Source organism: Melanerpes formicivorus, unplaced genomic scaffold, assembly GCF_026170545.1.
Source record: "Melanerpes formicivorus ecotype bairdi unplaced genomic scaffold, bMelFor1.0.p_v2 SCAF_1, whole genome shotgun sequence".
Classification (NCBI taxonomy): domain Eukaryota; kingdom Metazoa; phylum Chordata; class Aves; order Piciformes; family Picidae; genus Melanerpes; species Melanerpes formicivorus.
Genome location: NW_027142353.1, coordinates 17,720,431 through 17,737,398, shown reverse-complemented (window position 1 = coordinate 17,737,398; position 16,968 = coordinate 17,720,431). Strand labels below are relative to the sequence as shown.

The following is a 16,968-nucleotide window of genomic DNA, read 5'->3' as shown; positions in this document are numbered from 1 at the left end:
TACCATAGTAAGCACGTATTGCTTACCAGTCCAAGAACAAGGTAGAGTGATGTGGTCAATCTGCCAGGCCTCACCATACTTACACTTAAGCCATCTGTCACCATACCACAAGGACTTCATTCACTTTGCCTACTTAATAGCAGCACAAATATCACAGTCATGTATAACCTTTGTGAGAGAATCCATAGATATATCAATTTATCTGTCACATGCCCATTGGTAGGTTGCATCTCTACCTTGATGTCCAGATGAATCTCCTCCTTCCCCTTGTACCTCTTACAGAAACCAAATAGAAGACGCCCAAGGTCAGAAGGAAGCACAGCCTGAATATCACAAGTGAAGCAGCAAGATCCAGCAGCCAAGAGAGCACAAAACAACTCTGCTGCAAGATAGAAGGTTTTCAGTACTCCAATGGAACGATTTTAACCTGTTATTATTCTTCAGAACAACTGAATTAGATGGACTTATTTTTATAATATAAACTGAGGAGTCCACCCCTCTTGAACTCTCCAAAACCTTGGGAAAGTTCTGTTTACAACTGAATTTTAGTTTCAAACTGTAAAACACACATATTCAAACAATGTACATGCAAACACTTGCAAATATCAAGCTGGACATGCTGTAAAATAGGATAAGAATGCTGAAAGCCAAGTCTCAAAGCAGCTATAAGTCTGACCAGGCACTGAAGGTGCCAGGAATCCAAGCCAGCTGCTGGAAAAAGTATAGGAATCTAAATACAGGAATTCCCCAAACAATACACAGACCACTGGCACTCCCTACCATGAACCACATGGTTGCAGAATCCTGTTAAGCAGCAAAATTTAGTCCTCTGTACTATAAATGTGCTGGGTTTTACAGGTATATTAAGATATAGACTGACACTTGTCAATAAGCTTCAAGTGATGGAGCACATATGAAGAGGCAGCAGAGAGATGGTATCAAGTTTTGTTAACATGCAACTGTAAATCATACTCTGACACCATTTCCATTGTTACAACACAAGTTTTATTGCTATCACTTATTACAAACATAATTTGTTTATCCAAGTGGACACTTCATCAATATATAATTACAAATATAACAGGAATTATGTTATAATACAGACATATGTCAATACGTTATAATGAAGCATTATATTACAGTGCATATCTAAGTTAATGCTGTGTGGAGCACAGACAGTATTTGAATCTGAGGAATGCTAGAGCTTTGCTTCCATTATGTGTAAGAAAGTATGAAAGAAAGGCACATGTGACCTGTTGCTTTCAAGTAACAGTGATGCTAGTGGGGGTCATACAGACAGCTTGGCTTCAACTACTATTTCTTGGCATTACTTGTTTCTTTCATGATATGAAATTGAAATGCAGTATAAAAATACATATTTTCACAGGATTTAGTAACATCAAGTGCAATTTCAGTATTTCAATGCTATGGTATTAATTTTGAGGTACATTAAGCGTGCAAATTCTGCTGGAGTTTCTTCAGGATACCATGCTCAGTAGAAGAGAGACTAATCTCCTCTTCTTGCTTCCCAAGAGAGGTTGTGTTAAGTTTGTGTTGTTTGTGTTTGGTTTTGTTTTTTTAATCTCTGCCATGAGACGTTATTCAGAGGTGTTAGTGACACCCCGGTTCCTCTTACTGCAGAGATAGTTAATGGGATACCTAATTTACAAACACAAGTTGAATACAACTTTTACATCCGAGAGACATCTTCAGCATCATTTTCATAGAGCCGTTGGGCCTTTTTGGCTGCCTTTTCTTCCTCATCAAGCTGGGCTTCAACCTCGTTTGGATCAACATAGGTATAAAAATAAGCCATGACAGCAAAAATGATGCAAACTGCCACCAGCAAGGCAGCAAACAGCACATATTCTGCCCACTGTAAAACAAACAAACACCATAATTTATCCATCAATATTTGTTCCTCAAAAGAATTACACCATTTTACTGTTTGCAAAAAAAGTTGATGCAGAAAATGAAAGTGAACAAGCACAGGAAGTATTGTATGACTTAAAGAATTAAATGTAGGAAGTACATATGAAAGCAGCTCAGAACTGAGGCCTATTCAACAGTTCCGCCTTCACTGAAGAGACGAAAGGTTTGTGAATGCTGAAAACGTCTACAATACCCTGCTCCCAGAGGTAAAGGAATGGACTAAGACTGAAAAGGAAATTCAACCCCTCGTTTTGGCTAGATAAGTGGAGGCAGGACTACCACCACCCTGGTTTAAAATGAGATTAAGTCAGTAGTTTTTACTGACTGTAAATCTAGTCAGAGAGCAAGAGCAGAACTGTGGTTTCAAAGCACTGCCTCTGCCTGAAAACCTTCAACAGCTGTGCTTCTTGCTCTGTCTGGTTAATGTAGCTGAAACCAGAATTTGCCTCACATATCCTTTTTGATTCATTAGGGAGTACCACTAGTAATTTAAGGAGGTCCCGCCTGTAGTTTTCATGCCCTACAGAATGATGTTTGAAACCAATGCAACCAGTAGAAGGGGTGTGGCAAAGCTGAAATATGCAAGAGAAGGTTCATTAGTGAACTAAGTTCTGGTAGGTTTCAAGCCCATTACTCTAGAATTTCTGTCCAGAAGTTCACAGCTTTTTCACAACAGGAAAAAAAAAAATAATATTGTAGAGATGCTAGAAACTGCTTCTTGAAAGCAATGGAGCCTGACAAAGCAAGAGTTAAGAATGGCAATCAAATAATAATAATAAAAAAATCATTGTTGCTAAAGGATTTGTTGCTTAAAGTTTCGTGTGTGTACAAATACATACACATCTTGAAGTGTTGGGAAAAAGTCCAACAAAACCTTACAGGCTTCAGTAGACAAATTACCACAACTGCAAGTGCCTTCAACATTAGTTTTAGTCCAAATAGGTCATTAATATTCATTGCTCTTACTTGCATACTCAATGAGATTTAGCCAAGCACTAGTTCTACAACTGGTATACTCTTGTAGCTAACACTAACCACCTGGACTGCAATTACAAATGCAAATCCACCATAACATGCCAATGTTCAGAAGTTGTGGATGAGAATTACCATGCAGGAACCCCCTGAAATAGACTTGTTATTTCATAGTGTAATACAATAGCACACTGATTGCTTGATTGCCTGATCTAGTGTAGGGTGTCCCTGCCCATGGCAGGGGGGGTTGGAACTAGATGATCCTTGTGGTCCCTTCCAACCCTGACTGATACTATACTACTATACTTGTGTGCTTACCTGCTCATTGAGTGTGGATGCCCTTGCCACTATAAGGACAAGTATGTTACCTACAGCAACTGTCAGCAGCCACCCTGCCTGCAGCACTGCCTTCATATTTGCTGGAGCCTATAGAAGTAAGAAACAAGTTTTAGTCACACACTGCTATCACTTATTTTCTGATGTTTACTGCACTGGTTCTCTGAAGAGAGGAGGATTTCTTGGTGGGTTTTGTGTTGTGTTAGTTGGTGGGGTTTTTCTGGGTTATTTGTTTTGGTGGTTTTTTTTTTTTGTGGCAGTTTTTTTTGTTTGTTTGATTTGGTTTGGGGTTTTTTGTTATTGTTTGGATTCTTGTTTGTTTGTTCCTGGGTTTTGGTGGTGGTGATTTTTTGGTTTTATTTTAAATTAAAAATTGCTGGGGAATTAAACAGGCTTTGAGGAACAAGAGATTACTAGTACTAACTCAAATACCTTTCCCTTTGTGCACACCAAGTAACTACCAGGGAACACATTAAATGAAGAAAATTGTGCATCATGGTCTAGCTATCCACATCTTATAACAATTCCATCTCTGCAGTCTATAGACTTGGAATTAAGACAAGAAAGGCACATTGCTAATGAACTGCAGTTGGAAGACAAAAGGAATTAAGAGTGTATAATTAAACTGCCGCTAAAGACTGTATAGAGGAAGTTGTGAAGACAAGGTCTCAGTACTTGTTCATTTAATTTTAGGGCTCTCCAGTTTGCTTTTACAGCAGCAGTATAGTTCCACTTACTTTGAGTGGATAGTCACATGTGAGAAGGAGATTTGAGGATTGGTGGTTATAACTGTCAAATTACATATTTCAGCATAGCTTCGTGGAAAACATTGAATGCTATTGAAACAAGGCTAACTTATACCAGCCTATAGTCTTGCTAGGGAGCTCTGAGGGACAAAACAGTGTAAACCAAGCAGCAATATAGAACCACCACTTAAAAACAATAGATCACAGAAAAAATTAGTTTGCACCAGGATTCTTAACACAGTGAGAGTTCTGAAGAGCAAAACCTACCTGTGAGTATGAAAACTCCAGCCCTGTGACAGAGAAGACTACTTCTGCACATGTAAGTATAAAATACTGGGGGATTTGCCAAGCCATATGGACTGTATTGGGTGGGATATCTTCAGAGTATGTTACATTAAGATCTGATCCAAAACACTAAAAATTAAAATAGTACATTATGAATAGAGATAAAGAGTCCATACACCAGAGGCCCTCTAAATAATTCTAGATCACCTCCAAGTTCTGGATAAATACGAAGTAGTCTATACAAAACACTGTATACTTACAAAGTAATAGTTATTTTACAGCAGACTTCATACAAATCCTTAGTGTCTAATAAGGCTAATGATTTAAGGGTGTTAGTAGGGAACATGAATGCTTACATTATATTATTTCCCACCACTATTTTTATAGTTAACAATAGTTTTATGTTCTGCTTAACATACCAGAATTCTATCATATATGCAATTAAGGGCAAGAGGGATAATGCTGCAAACATCTTTTTGGTGGTGTTGTGTTTTGGTTTTCTTTGGTTGGTTGGGTTTTTTTAAAAGAAAATATTGATGTGAAAATTAATTCTGTCTTGTCCATCCAATGGCACAAGTAACTCACCTTGTTAATTATAATGGTATAGGCACTGCCAAATCCAAGTGATTCTGAAAGCAGTGAACAAGGGACCAAATTATTAATAGCTGTAATATCCTCTCTCCTGAAAATAAAAGCAAAGTTCAGACCATAGATAATTGTGAGTATTATGTAGCACAAAAAAAAGTTCCAATGTCTTTTTCCAAGGACAAGCATGAATTTAAACGCTTACCTTCCTCCTGTGAAGAGGATGTAATCACTGACAGAATAAGGCATCAGTGTTCCAAAAGAAGTGTCACCCATAGTGACGTTGGTAAGAATATCAGGCAAATTGTTTAGGAACCTTTAAAATGCAAGAGTCATGAAATATTAAACAAAAAGACTTCTGATGACATACTGAACAGCACAACAAGCATCAGGTTTTCCCCTTTTGTCTCTGTCAATTAACATTTTTGAAAAGCAAACCTCTAAATCTCTTAAAGTGTAGCTAAAGCAGAAGAAAGCTAGGAGGCCCGTATCATCCTAAGCAGGCGGTGGGCTGATATCAAAAGCAAGCCTTCAGTTACAAGCAGCAAACAAAATGTATTTGCAAATGGAAGATGTAGAAGAAAAGCAGCATCAGTAGGATATTTCTTCCCCAAGATTAAAACAGAGGTATAGATATGCAAACTGTGCTAGCTCTTTACAAAATGTCTAGACAAATTGAGTGAAAAGTACACTTCCTGTTTCGGCCATATTGTACTACAAATAGATACACAAGATAGCTCAGAACCATGCCCCAGAAGTTCCTACAACCCCTGAACATTAAGTGTAGAGTCCAGAAAGTAGAGAATTCCTACAGCACAGAAAAATGTTAAGCAAGACGACTCTACTCAGGAGGCATGTTGAAAAGTTGCACCACTGCCAAAATTTAGGAGCCAAAGAAACTGTACCTGATGAGATTTTTTCCTTCTTTTGGCTTTGATGTGACATTGTCAAACAGCTGGTGGGAGAGACCATTATCAGCATACTTTGTTGGCATTCGTGAACATCTTAAACATGCACTACTATATAGCAATGAGAATAAACAGAGGCTTCAGAGCAACATCCCAGAATCTTACTAGGATATGTCTACTACAAAACAGCACATGTCCACGTGTTAAATGTTGGTGAAAGTTTGTCAAGGTAATTCTAAGTTGGTAATTTATTTTTTACATTTTGATAAAATAAAACAAAACCCAAAACACACACACACAAAAAGGCACCAACCAAAACAAACAAAAAAACCCCCAACAACAACATCCTGCTCTGCTCTCTACAGCTCACACATTTCACTGGTACCAGCAGAGACAGGGAGAGACAGAAAACCAATGAAAGGGGAAAGACACTCAGAACTTATCCTCTCAGCTTCACACACTCCACATAGCTGCTAAGACATAATGCATATCTTGGGAATTGAGCAGACTTACCCACATAGGTTCAAGGTGTGTTGCATTATTTCTAATTCCAAGAGTGTGACGTTCTCCCCCTGGCAACCTGATAGATTCATTTATAACGTTATTCCCAGAAATTATGTTTAACGATTGCACCTCGGATACCTCAAGCGTCACATAGCCTGTCTACAAAGACAAACAAATTGCTGTGAACTTCCATGCAACTGTATATCTATGTACACCATTGAAGGACTGTGACTTCAGGGGGACAGAAGTTTGTGTGTGTTACTTTAACGGCCAGAGAACGTGAGCATCTCCTAATTTCACTTTTTTGACATCAAGCACCAATTTAATGTGATAATTATTTTTTATAATTTTCTTTCATTAGACATACTTCAAAGTTAACACAAGCTTCACACAAGCATTATCAAATAACTATTACGTTATCCTTTGTATTAGTTGCTCCAAGCAAATTAGGCTTCCTACCACTACCAAGTAAAATTCTGTTTAGCCACAGCACTAGCATAAATTACAGCGTGATATTTGTCCAAACGGCACTCCTAAGAGATGCAAATGCAAACACAAACTGAATATGGTTTCAGCATAACAGGAGTGACTAGCACCAGGGTGTTTTAAGTAGTCTAAATATTTCATTTGCATAAAACACTTAAAATGTTAACAAGCATGTTAATTAGTATTGAAATAATTTGGGAAAAATTGAAAAAAAACATTTTATAATCCGAACCACCTAGATTATGAAGTATCTGTGGTAGAGACTGAAGCATTTTACACCCTTCATTTTCAGGTATGCACTGTGGTTATGAATGCCACATCTACATAGAATTTCAGTGGCCCTTTCTCCTCAGATTAGTTTCTATGCATGGCAAATTTAAAGGAGGATGGAATAAAGTTCTTCCTCTTATATGGAAAAAGGACTGCAGGCTATCAGAGAACATACTTCCTAAGACCCATTATTAATTGAAAAAGTCCATCAGCTCCACATTTCACTGTCAACAGGGCTACCAAGTCTGTGCTGTAACAGAGGTTGGAAACGTTAGCAACAAATCTGAAGATTAATACATGAGAGAGCCACAGGAAAAGCTCCTTGTTTGAGTAAGGGGTCATTCATAGTAAGAGCAGAGACTTACTAGAGCTGAATAGACTTTTTCTGAAGGAAGGAGTGTTTCCACCATTAAGAAATGGCACATCTTATCAAGAGTAAGATTTTCAATTAGTTCAAAATCACTATTGAGTTTCTTAAAAGTACTCTTGCCAAAAGAAACTAGAACTACTGAGAACACTGAAAGTTATCATTTCTTTGTTCACTGTGTTTACAAGTAACACTGCATTCTACCATTATTTGAATTAATAAGACTGCCTAGAAAATAATTAATTTTGAACCACTAGGTAAGACTCTTTCAGAAGTAACACATGTAAACTTTGATTTGCCCTGTTTTTGTCATAAATGCATAGAATAGTTTGGGTTGGAAGCAATCTTTAAAGATTACCTAGTCCAAACCCCTCCCGCAGCAAGCAGTGGCATCTTCAACTAAATCAAGTTGCTTAGAGCCCCAAACGACCTGACTTTGAATGTTTCACAACCTGTGAAACCTGTCTGGGCTAAGGACTCCAGAGCTGGACACAGTACTCCAAGTAATGTCACCACCCACCAGAGCAGACTAGAAGGACAGAATCACCTCCTTTGACATACTGGCCATGCTTCTTGTGATGCAGCCCAGGATATGGTTGACTTTCTGGGCTACTAGCCCACGCTAGTACCTAAGAGACCTTCCCCACAGGGCTGCTTTCAATCCCATCATTCCCCAGCCTATACTGATAGTAATAATTGCTCCAGCACAGGCGCTCTTGGCCTTGCTAAACCTCATGAGGTTCACACAGAACAACCTCTCAAGCTTGTCCAGGTCCCTCTGGATGGCTATTTAATTTGCTATTCCGCAACTCACTTACCCACTCCAAAGGTTTTAGATTCACACTGTAAAGTTGAGGCTCAAATTTAACATCTGCTTCAAAAGTGCCTAGGTTTATTATTTTGATTTGGGATTGGTTAGCTGTAGGGAAGACTGGGATAGTTTTCTGTAAGACAGAAAGTAAGTTAAAAAAAAAAAGGTAAAAAATAAATCAGTATCCTAACCCAAATCATATGGAGAAAGTACTATAATTACTATGATCTTAATATTATCTCCTGATGAAAATTAACATTTATCTAATAAGCAGCGATTTTCAGGAGGGATGCAATTTTTAATAATGGGATTTTTTTTTGCTATTCTCACAAGCTGCCTTACTGCTGCCTCAGGAAAGAAGTCTCTCATCCACAGCAGTGCTTCCATGGCCAGATATGGTTCCTCTTTATGTCCTGCAGCATGCTGCCTCTACCAAGACCACTGTGCAGTTCAAAGAATGGCTTTTTCCTGCATCCTATGGCTTCCTGGGTTTCTTCAATATGTTCTAATTCATTCTCCCCCAGCGCTGGTGCTACTGAGTTGGACAGAGGCATATATGGGTACTGTCTAGTGTGATAGCCCAGAGAAACCAAACTTCTGGAGATTCTATTCTTCAGATCTTGAAATGCAATGGATCACTCCCCAGATGTTTTGCCAACACCTCAGCTACAGGGGAAACCTTCATCTGGTTCAGGCATAGCACCTCCCTTTCATGGCAAGGAAAGTTAGGTGTGATGAATTCTACCCTAAAGAGGTATGATTTTTCCCCATGCTGTGATGATGCTTCTCAGGCTGTCATGCTTCCAGTCTAAAAAAATCAGGTAGAGATCAGAAATACAAATCAGTAGCAGCCTGGTAAGCCAAACAGATCTCTGGTTTTCAGCTTTTAGTCTCAGTTTAAAAACTTGGTTGCCTTTAATGCATGATTTACATTAATGGCAGAGGAGATGTTTTGCAGGATAATGTTCATAGCTAGTTAATTATTCTAATCACACTATTGCAATATGCCTCAATACTTCCCCTTTCTCTACTTAGCTCATTTTCCCACTAAATGCATTTCATTCTGTATTGACAAATACTTACATCTATTTGCACCTGAACAAGGGCAGCAGCCACAAAAGCCATAGCTGCAAGGAACATACCAACAGTCATCTTTCTCAGGGGCCTAGAACAGCAACAAGGCACATGTGAATATCAAGACAAGTATCAATTCAAAGCTTCAGCTGTTAGTTTGGTATTGCACAGTAGGAAATTCAAATGGCCACAACTAGCACATTATCACTACTTGAGATGGTCGTGTTACAGAAAGTGGGTACCTCTGAATTCATAGTTACACTATCAGGAATTACATATTTCCTGCAGCATCTTAACCTGTTACTCTGCATCTACTAGGCTCAAATATTGACTGAATCTAATTAAGATTCTGAAAAAGTTTGATCTGCAGAAAAAAAAGACTCCAACTATCTAGTAGCTGCTAGCTTAAAACAATAAAAAGTCAAGAAGTTATGCCTCATTTTAAAGGGGTAAAAACTTGTGCCCATATTGCTGTGTTTAAATCAAAACAACAATGAACAAAGAAGTGAGAGAAATACATTGAATTAGGAGACATCTATTGACATTCAGGTGAGCTTTAAGGGTAAATTTAAGGTAGATATTTGAAGGAACAGAATTGTTGGAGCAGGTCCAGAGGGGAGCCACAAGATGATCAGGGGGCTGGAGGTTCCCTTTGAGGACAACTGCAAGAGTTTGGGCTACTCAGCCTGAAGCAGAGAAGACTCCAGGGAGACTTTGTAATAACCTTCCACAACCTGAAGGGGTCTTACAAAAAAGCTGGGAAGGGACCATTTATAAGGGCTTGTAGTGATAGGAAAAGGCTTTAAGCTGGAAAAGGGTGTATTTAGATTAGACATTAGAAATAACTTTCTACAATGAGGATGGTGAGACCCTGGAACAGGTTGCCCAGGGACGTTGTGGATGCCCCCTCCCTGGAAACATTTACGGTCAGGTTGGATGAAGCCTTGAGCAAGCTGTTATGGTGGAAGTTATGCCCATGGCATGAAGTTGCAACTATGTGATCTTCAAGTTTCCTTCCAACCCAAACCATTCTACGATGTATGGCATTGTTTGCTAGATGTAGAGTACCCAAACATGAATGAGTTTCCAGCACAGCACACCCTCCCAGTTCTTCATAATTGTATGGAAAAATCAGACCTATGACAATTGTTTTAAGAACCATATTCTCTTCTGCCTCTCCAGCTTCCAAGCGTTAGTCACTTCATTACCAATAATTGAAGGTGTCCAGAGAAGGGCAACAAGGCTGGTGAGAGGCCTTGAGCACAAGCCCTATGAGGAGAGGCTGAGGGAGCTGAGATTGTTTAGCCTGGAGAAGAGAAGGCTCAGGAGAGACCTCATTGCTCTCTACAACTACCTGAAGGGAAATTGTAGCCAGGAGGGAGTTGGTCCCTTCTCTCAAGCAACCAGCACCAGAACAAGAAAACACAGTCTCAAGCTGTGCCAGGGGAAGTTTAGGCTCGAGGTGAGGAGAGAGTCGTTTGCCATTGGAATAGGCTGCCCAGGGAGGTGGTGGAGTCATCGTCCCTGGAGGGTTCAAGAGGGGATTGGATGTGGCACTTGGTGCCATGGTCTAGTCATGAGGTCTGTGGTGACAGATTGGACTTGATGATCTTTGAGGTCTCTTCCAACTTTGGTAATACTGTGATAAAAACAGTGTGTAATGCCCTCTGAAGCTACACCTAGAAGCATGCTTCACTGGAACTGAAGAGGAAATACCTTGTCTCACAGAGTTTTAAAGCCCCAAACGTGACATGCTAAGGATGTGTTTTGTAGTTCTTATGCTTCAGAAGTGAAAGTGGGTAGGCATGAGAAAAATGGAAAATAGTAAACAGCATCTTTCCTGCAATCAAAAGCTTTTGCCCTTAACTGGAAAATACTGTTTATTATATTCTCCTCCTCTACTGTGGTGCCTGTATGTCACATACTACAGTATTCTGTATTTCTTGAATTTTCATTTCTATAAAGTATTAACCCTAATTTATATACTCTGCAATTTTCTCCTTAGCTGAATGCTTGCTCATATTATATTAGGGCTGGAAGAGCAGTTTGAGGAAAGCACCAAAATAAGCCTCTGTTAGAAGTCAGGTTCAACTTACGTAAAATTGATCTTGCATTTCTTGATTAAAGGATATATCAGAGTATCTACAATCGGCACCATTATAATAATCAGGATTGGATTCACAGTCTGGTGAACATAAACAGAAGGGAGAAAAAAACAAAAACAAGACAAGAAAAAGAGTATTTTTCAAATTCCCTTTCTAAATGAAGGGATATACATATATGTAATCTTTGGGAAGTACTTCAAATGGGCAGCCAGAAGGTTACTGTACCTGCATTTGGTCTGGCTGAATCTGAATATCTCCCTGGTGAATAAAAAGAAATAAATTTTTAAGAAGTGTTATAATATTGTGACAACATGTAAAACTGATCTGAAATGTAAATATTAATTAAGAGAAAAAGCAATAAAAAGCAACCTACAAAACTTCCATCCATTGTTGTGGCTTGCAGTGTCCATCTTGAGCCCTTAACAAAAGAAGAAAAAGTTAAATGCCACAGTAAATCAACCTGCCAGAGTTCCCTTGATTGTTTCTATAAGTAAAATAGTGGGAAAGACATGCAATAAAATAATAAAAACAGCTAGCTTGAAGTATTCTTACTCTGCAACGTAAATATTTAAACAAAGTGATCTTTGCAGACCATTTGACTTCATTTATTAATTTCATGAAATGGAGTGGAAAACAATTTAGATGCAGAGATTAGCTGGAGAGATGGCAGGGACATCTTGCACAGAACACTGTCATGCTGTGCACAGAAACCATCCAAGTACCTTTGTGCTGCCTCTGCCTGAGCCCAAGCACCCACACCATTGGCACGTCCATTCTTCCTTCACACAGCCCAACAGTGAGCAGCCAAGCCAGGACTGGGAGCCCTCTGCCCAGAAAACCTGCCTATGATTGGGTCAAGTGATGCTGATTTTCAGTCCGAGCCCAGGGTGAGACAGGATCGTGCATCACTGCATCTGTGGCCCAAGTCTTTAAATACCCACAAGATACAACTATCTGAGATACAAGTTATTACTTAAGAAATGAGTATTTTGTTCTGAATGTTATATCAGAGTTGGCCATTTGCAAGCTCACACTGACAGTTAGAGCTCACTGGTACTAGACTAAAGCAGCACAATCTAGATCCAACTTCCTGCAGTCTGCCTTGGATAAAGCTTTCAGCCCATTTCTCTCAGATGTCCTCCTGAATTCATACTTCAGTACTTAACTATGAAAGCCTGCTTTCATGAACCCCTTTCTTGAATGGGAATTATAGGCTTATACTTCTGTTTAAGGGTGCAAGTTATTTACAAGTTTGAGAGATAAGCAAACTAGCCCCCATAGTTTCATATTTTCATTCAGGGTTGGAAGGGACCACAAGGATCATCTAGTTCCAACCCCCCTGCCATGGGCAGGGACACCCTACACTAGATCAGGCTGGCCAGAGCATCATCCAGCCTGCTCTTATGACCCCCAGGTCATTTCAACCCTGATTCTCCAAAGGATTTATAGAGGGATCCTACATTTCATCTCACAACTGATGGTTAAAGAAACATCAGAACTAAGAAAGCCTTACATAACTGTTTCATCCTCCAAGTCCTGGCCAACAGGAGATTTGGAGAGGCCTCAGTCGCTGAACCAGTTCTGGCCATGTCCAGATACACTAAGTTTCCCCTGGCTGCAGACCATTCCGTGCTAGCATGACTCAGTGACTAGCCATTCATATCAGAACCAAGTTAAAAAATTTACAAAGCATTATTTTTCCATCCTCCAACAGGCACCTTTTGTGTCTGGTGACCTCAGAGTACATATAGAGTGACTTGGTACAGCTCTAATTGCCAATCCAAATAATTTCTACTTTACCTGCTGGTCAAAAAGTGCCCAGAACATGGGGAGAGGAATATAAAGGAAAAGCACTTTCAGCACCATCTTAATCTGAACAATCAGTCGTTTCTGCAGCAAACAAATTACACAGATGAATGGGTCAAAAAAGAGAGTTGCAGATTTGCAGCACAACAGCAGTTAAAGACACATCATGTCATGTCTACCCACATACTAAACTTCTGTGTTCTGAGTACTTCTGCTGATTTCTGTTAAAAAGAACAAAGTAGGTGTGGGAAGGGCTGTCAGTTAAAGGTGAAACAGGTGTTAAAGAGACCTTCTGTCTCAGCATGTATGCTGATGGAAGCATTAGATTTAACACAGCTGTGCCATTTTTCTAGGAAGGAGGCATTTGAACAACATGTGACTGAGGAATACATTTAGAAATAGGAAAATTGCATAGAGGCAAAAGAAAAATAAAGGCTAAGGTCTGTGCTACCATTGACAATGGGATAGGGCAGATAGAAGACAAGAGATGTGGCTGGAAAACAGACTCGTGGTAAGGAGCATTTGAGGCCAGAGAAATGAAGAATTTATCCACTTCAACTGAGATTCCCAAGCATGATTCCAATTTGTTCCCAACAAGTGTTACAGCCTTCTGCATTAACTGTGCCAGTTAACATCATGCCTATTTTTCCCTTCTGCATTCATGAAACCAGCATATTTCTGTCTGAAGCCAGTTTAAGAGTAACAAGGTTGACAAGGATAACATTTGCTATTTTAACTCAAAAATGAATAGGTGCTTGTGTTTGCTCAAGGGAAACAGTCTTCTCCATCCCCCTTGAATTTCCCTGAACAGCCTACCATCACAGAACATGAACTCACACAACTTTCTCCCACTACAGTTGAGCAGATAACCTACAACCCCAGAGGGCCACAGAGGTTTGTCTGGACCATTAGCTTCTGAATTATTGAGGGGCCCAAAACTATTTACCCAGCATGAGAGGATGCCCATCACAGGAGTGCTTATGTAGGACTTACATCATACTTCTCACTTGCCCAGTCCAGCCAGTGCTCTCTCTTGGGGAACTCCCGGCTGCGATGCTGAAACCTGTTTTTGATGGCAAACTGAGGAGAGAAAAAAAAAATTTTTTATGCTATTAAGCAAACTTCTAAGTGCAATAAACTTTGTCATTAAAGATGACACTCCTGTTTTTAGTGTTTAGAGTGCTAAAGGTGAATTACTTCTCTTAACTATTCTAAGATAAGGGAATATTACATTTAAAGTTTCAGGCTGCATGGAGCACACACCTGAGATTATGTGAACCAAACAGCTCAGAGTAGTCTCATTGTGGGTTGTTTTTCAGAATTTGAAGACTCACCTATTTCAGACTTATGTACACCAATAAATAGAAGACCATCATATGCACAGATTCAGAGCTGAATGGATTTAAGTGTACGTTCCACTATCAGAAGCTGTATCTTGTAGATATTCCTCATATCTTCCCAGAATACATCTATTTGAAAGAGACCTCCAAGATCATCCAATCCTCAACCTGGTACTGAAGGGTCAACACTGAACTATGTGCTTAAGTACCATGTCCACAAGCTACTTAAATACCCCCAGAGATGGTGACTCCACTGCTGTCCTAGGCAGACCATACCAATGTTGGTTAACGCTTTCAGCAAAGAAATATTTCCTAATATCTAGCCTAAACCTCCCCTGACACAGCTTCTAACTGTTTCCTCTAGTCCTCTCATTTGTCATCAGTGGCCTCATCAGTACTGAGTACAGGGGGATGACCACCTCCCTGTTCATAGATTCATAGAATCGATAAGGTTGGAAAAGACTTCAAGGATCAACAAGTCCTACCTGTCATCCAAGACCTCATAACTACTAAACCATGGCACCAAGTGCCACGTCCAATCCCCTCTTGAACACCTCCAGGGACGGTGACTCAACCACCTCCCTGGGCAGCCCATTCCGATGGCAAGCAACTCTCTCAGTGAAGAACTTTCTCCTCACCTCGAGCCTAAACTTCCCCTGGTGCAGCTTGAGACAGCATCCTCTTTTTCTGGTGCTGGTTGCCTGGCAGAAGAGACCAACCCCCTCATGGCTACAACCTCCCTTCAGGTAGTTGTAGACAGCAATAAAGTCTCCTCTGAGCCTCCTCTTCTCCAGGCTAAACAATCTCAGCTCCCTCAGCCTCTCCTCATAGGGCTGTGCTCCAAATCCCTCACCAGCTTTGTTGCCCTTCTCTGGACACATTCCAGCAACTCAACATCTTCCTAATCTGAGGGGCCCAGAACTGGACACAGTACACAAGATGTGACCTAACCAGTGCTGAGTACAGGGGCAGAATGACCTACCTGCTCCTGCTGACCACACTGTTCCTGATACAGGCCAGGATGCCATTGGCCTTCTTGACCACCTGGGCACACTGCTGGCTCATGTTCAGCTGGCTGTCAATCAGTACTCCCAGGTCTCTTTCTGTCTGGCTGCTCTCCAGCCACTCTGACCCCAGCCAGTAGCACTGCATGGGGTTGTTGTGATCAAAGTGCAGTAGCCGACACTTGGACTTGTTGAATGCAATCATGTTGGACTCTGCCCATCTGTCCAGCCTGTCAAGGTCCATCTGCAGAGCTCTCCTACCCTCTAACAGATCAACACCTGCTCCCGACTTGGGGTTGTCTGCAAATTTACTGATGATGGACTCAATCCCCTCATCCAGATCATCAATAAAGATATTGAACAGGATGGGGCCCAGCACTGATCCTTGGGGGACACCACTAGTGACTGGCCTCCAGCTGGATGTGGCACCATTCACCGCCACTCTCTGGGCTCAGCCCTCCAGCCAGTTCCTAACCCAGCACAGAGTGCTGCTGTCCAAGCCACGAGCTGACAGCTTGGCCAGGAGTTTGCTGTGAGGAATGGTGTCAAAGGCCTTTCTGAACTCCAGGTAGAATACATCAACAGCCTTCCCCACATCAACCAGGCAGGTGTGTTTCCAATACAAGCCAGGGTGCAACTGGCTTTCTTGGCCAGATTTTTTATCCAGTGCAGAATGTACTTATCCAAGCCTTGTGCCATGAGTTTCTAAAGGAGAATGCTGTGGGAGATAGTGTCATAGGCTTTAGTAAAGTTGAGCTAGACAAGGCCCACAGCCCTTCCCCCTTCCACTAGGCAGGTCACCTTCTTGTAGGAGATCAGATCAGTCAGACAGGACCTGCATTTCATAAACCCATGCTGACTAGGCCTGATAACCTGCTTGTCTGTATGTATCATATGATGGCACTCTGGGTGATCTTGACACTGAATATAGATAAATACAGGCCTGAAGAACTCCTAAGATTTCCTGCATGGAATAACATGTAGGGCTGAGCTGGACTCTAGGGACAGCATTCAAAGAAACAGCCAAAAATCACCTATAGAGATTTGGTTTTAACAGGAATTAGAAGACAAGGGTCTGAGCTTTAATAAGGTGACAGATCTGCATGAAGAATGCAAATTATTTTTTTTCCCATAAATGAATTTTCATAAATAAAAAAAAAAAATCCCCTAATCTCAAAATTGAGACATGCAGTGCTATTCATACAGATTTAGCTCACTTCCTTGCAGGCTTGCACTGACATAACTCCTTTAATCTCCCTAACACAGTCAGGATCAATATACCACTGCATTGTAAAATACACTCTTTAATAAGCAGTAAATTTTTGCTGATAAGATATACTGCTCTTGACTCAGGCCTTGACTCTTATAGGGCTGCATACAGGTGCACCTATGTGGAAGTTGGGATAAGACTTTACATGGCACTGACTACTTACTTTG

At 40.5% G+C, this 16,968-nt stretch overlaps 1 protein-coding gene across 2 annotated transcripts in view; it reads right to left on the bottom strand.

Moving 5' to 3' along the window:
- Positions 1-982: 982 nt before the first annotated feature.
- SLC15A1 (solute carrier family 15 member 1) overlaps positions 983-16,968 on the bottom strand; it is a 33,383-nt gene continuing 17,397 nt past the window's right edge. For both annotated transcript variants that reach the window (XM_068166366.1, XM_068166279.1), the window contains 14 exons: positions 14,181-14,267; positions 13,182-13,271; positions 11,755-11,799; positions 11,607-11,639; positions 11,373-11,461; positions 9,286-9,367; positions 8,210-8,335; positions 6,278-6,427; positions 5,762-5,811; positions 5,062-5,172; positions 4,857-4,953; positions 4,254-4,400; positions 3,223-3,330; positions 983-1,876 (listed from right to left, as the gene is read on the bottom strand). In XM_068166366.1, the coding sequence (XP_068022467.1) occupies positions 1,691-1,876; positions 3,223-3,330; positions 4,254-4,400; positions 4,857-4,953; positions 5,062-5,172; positions 5,762-5,811; positions 6,278-6,427; positions 8,210-8,335; positions 9,286-9,367; positions 11,373-11,461; positions 11,607-11,639; positions 11,755-11,799; positions 13,182-13,271; positions 14,181-14,267 (1,401 nt within the window). In that variant the 3' untranslated portion in view covers positions 983-1,690. The remainder of the gene's footprint in view (positions 1,877-3,222; positions 3,331-4,253; positions 4,401-4,856; positions 4,954-5,061; positions 5,173-5,761; positions 5,812-6,277; positions 6,428-8,209; positions 8,336-9,285; positions 9,368-11,372; positions 11,462-11,606; positions 11,640-11,754; positions 11,800-13,181; positions 13,272-14,180; positions 14,268-16,968) is intronic.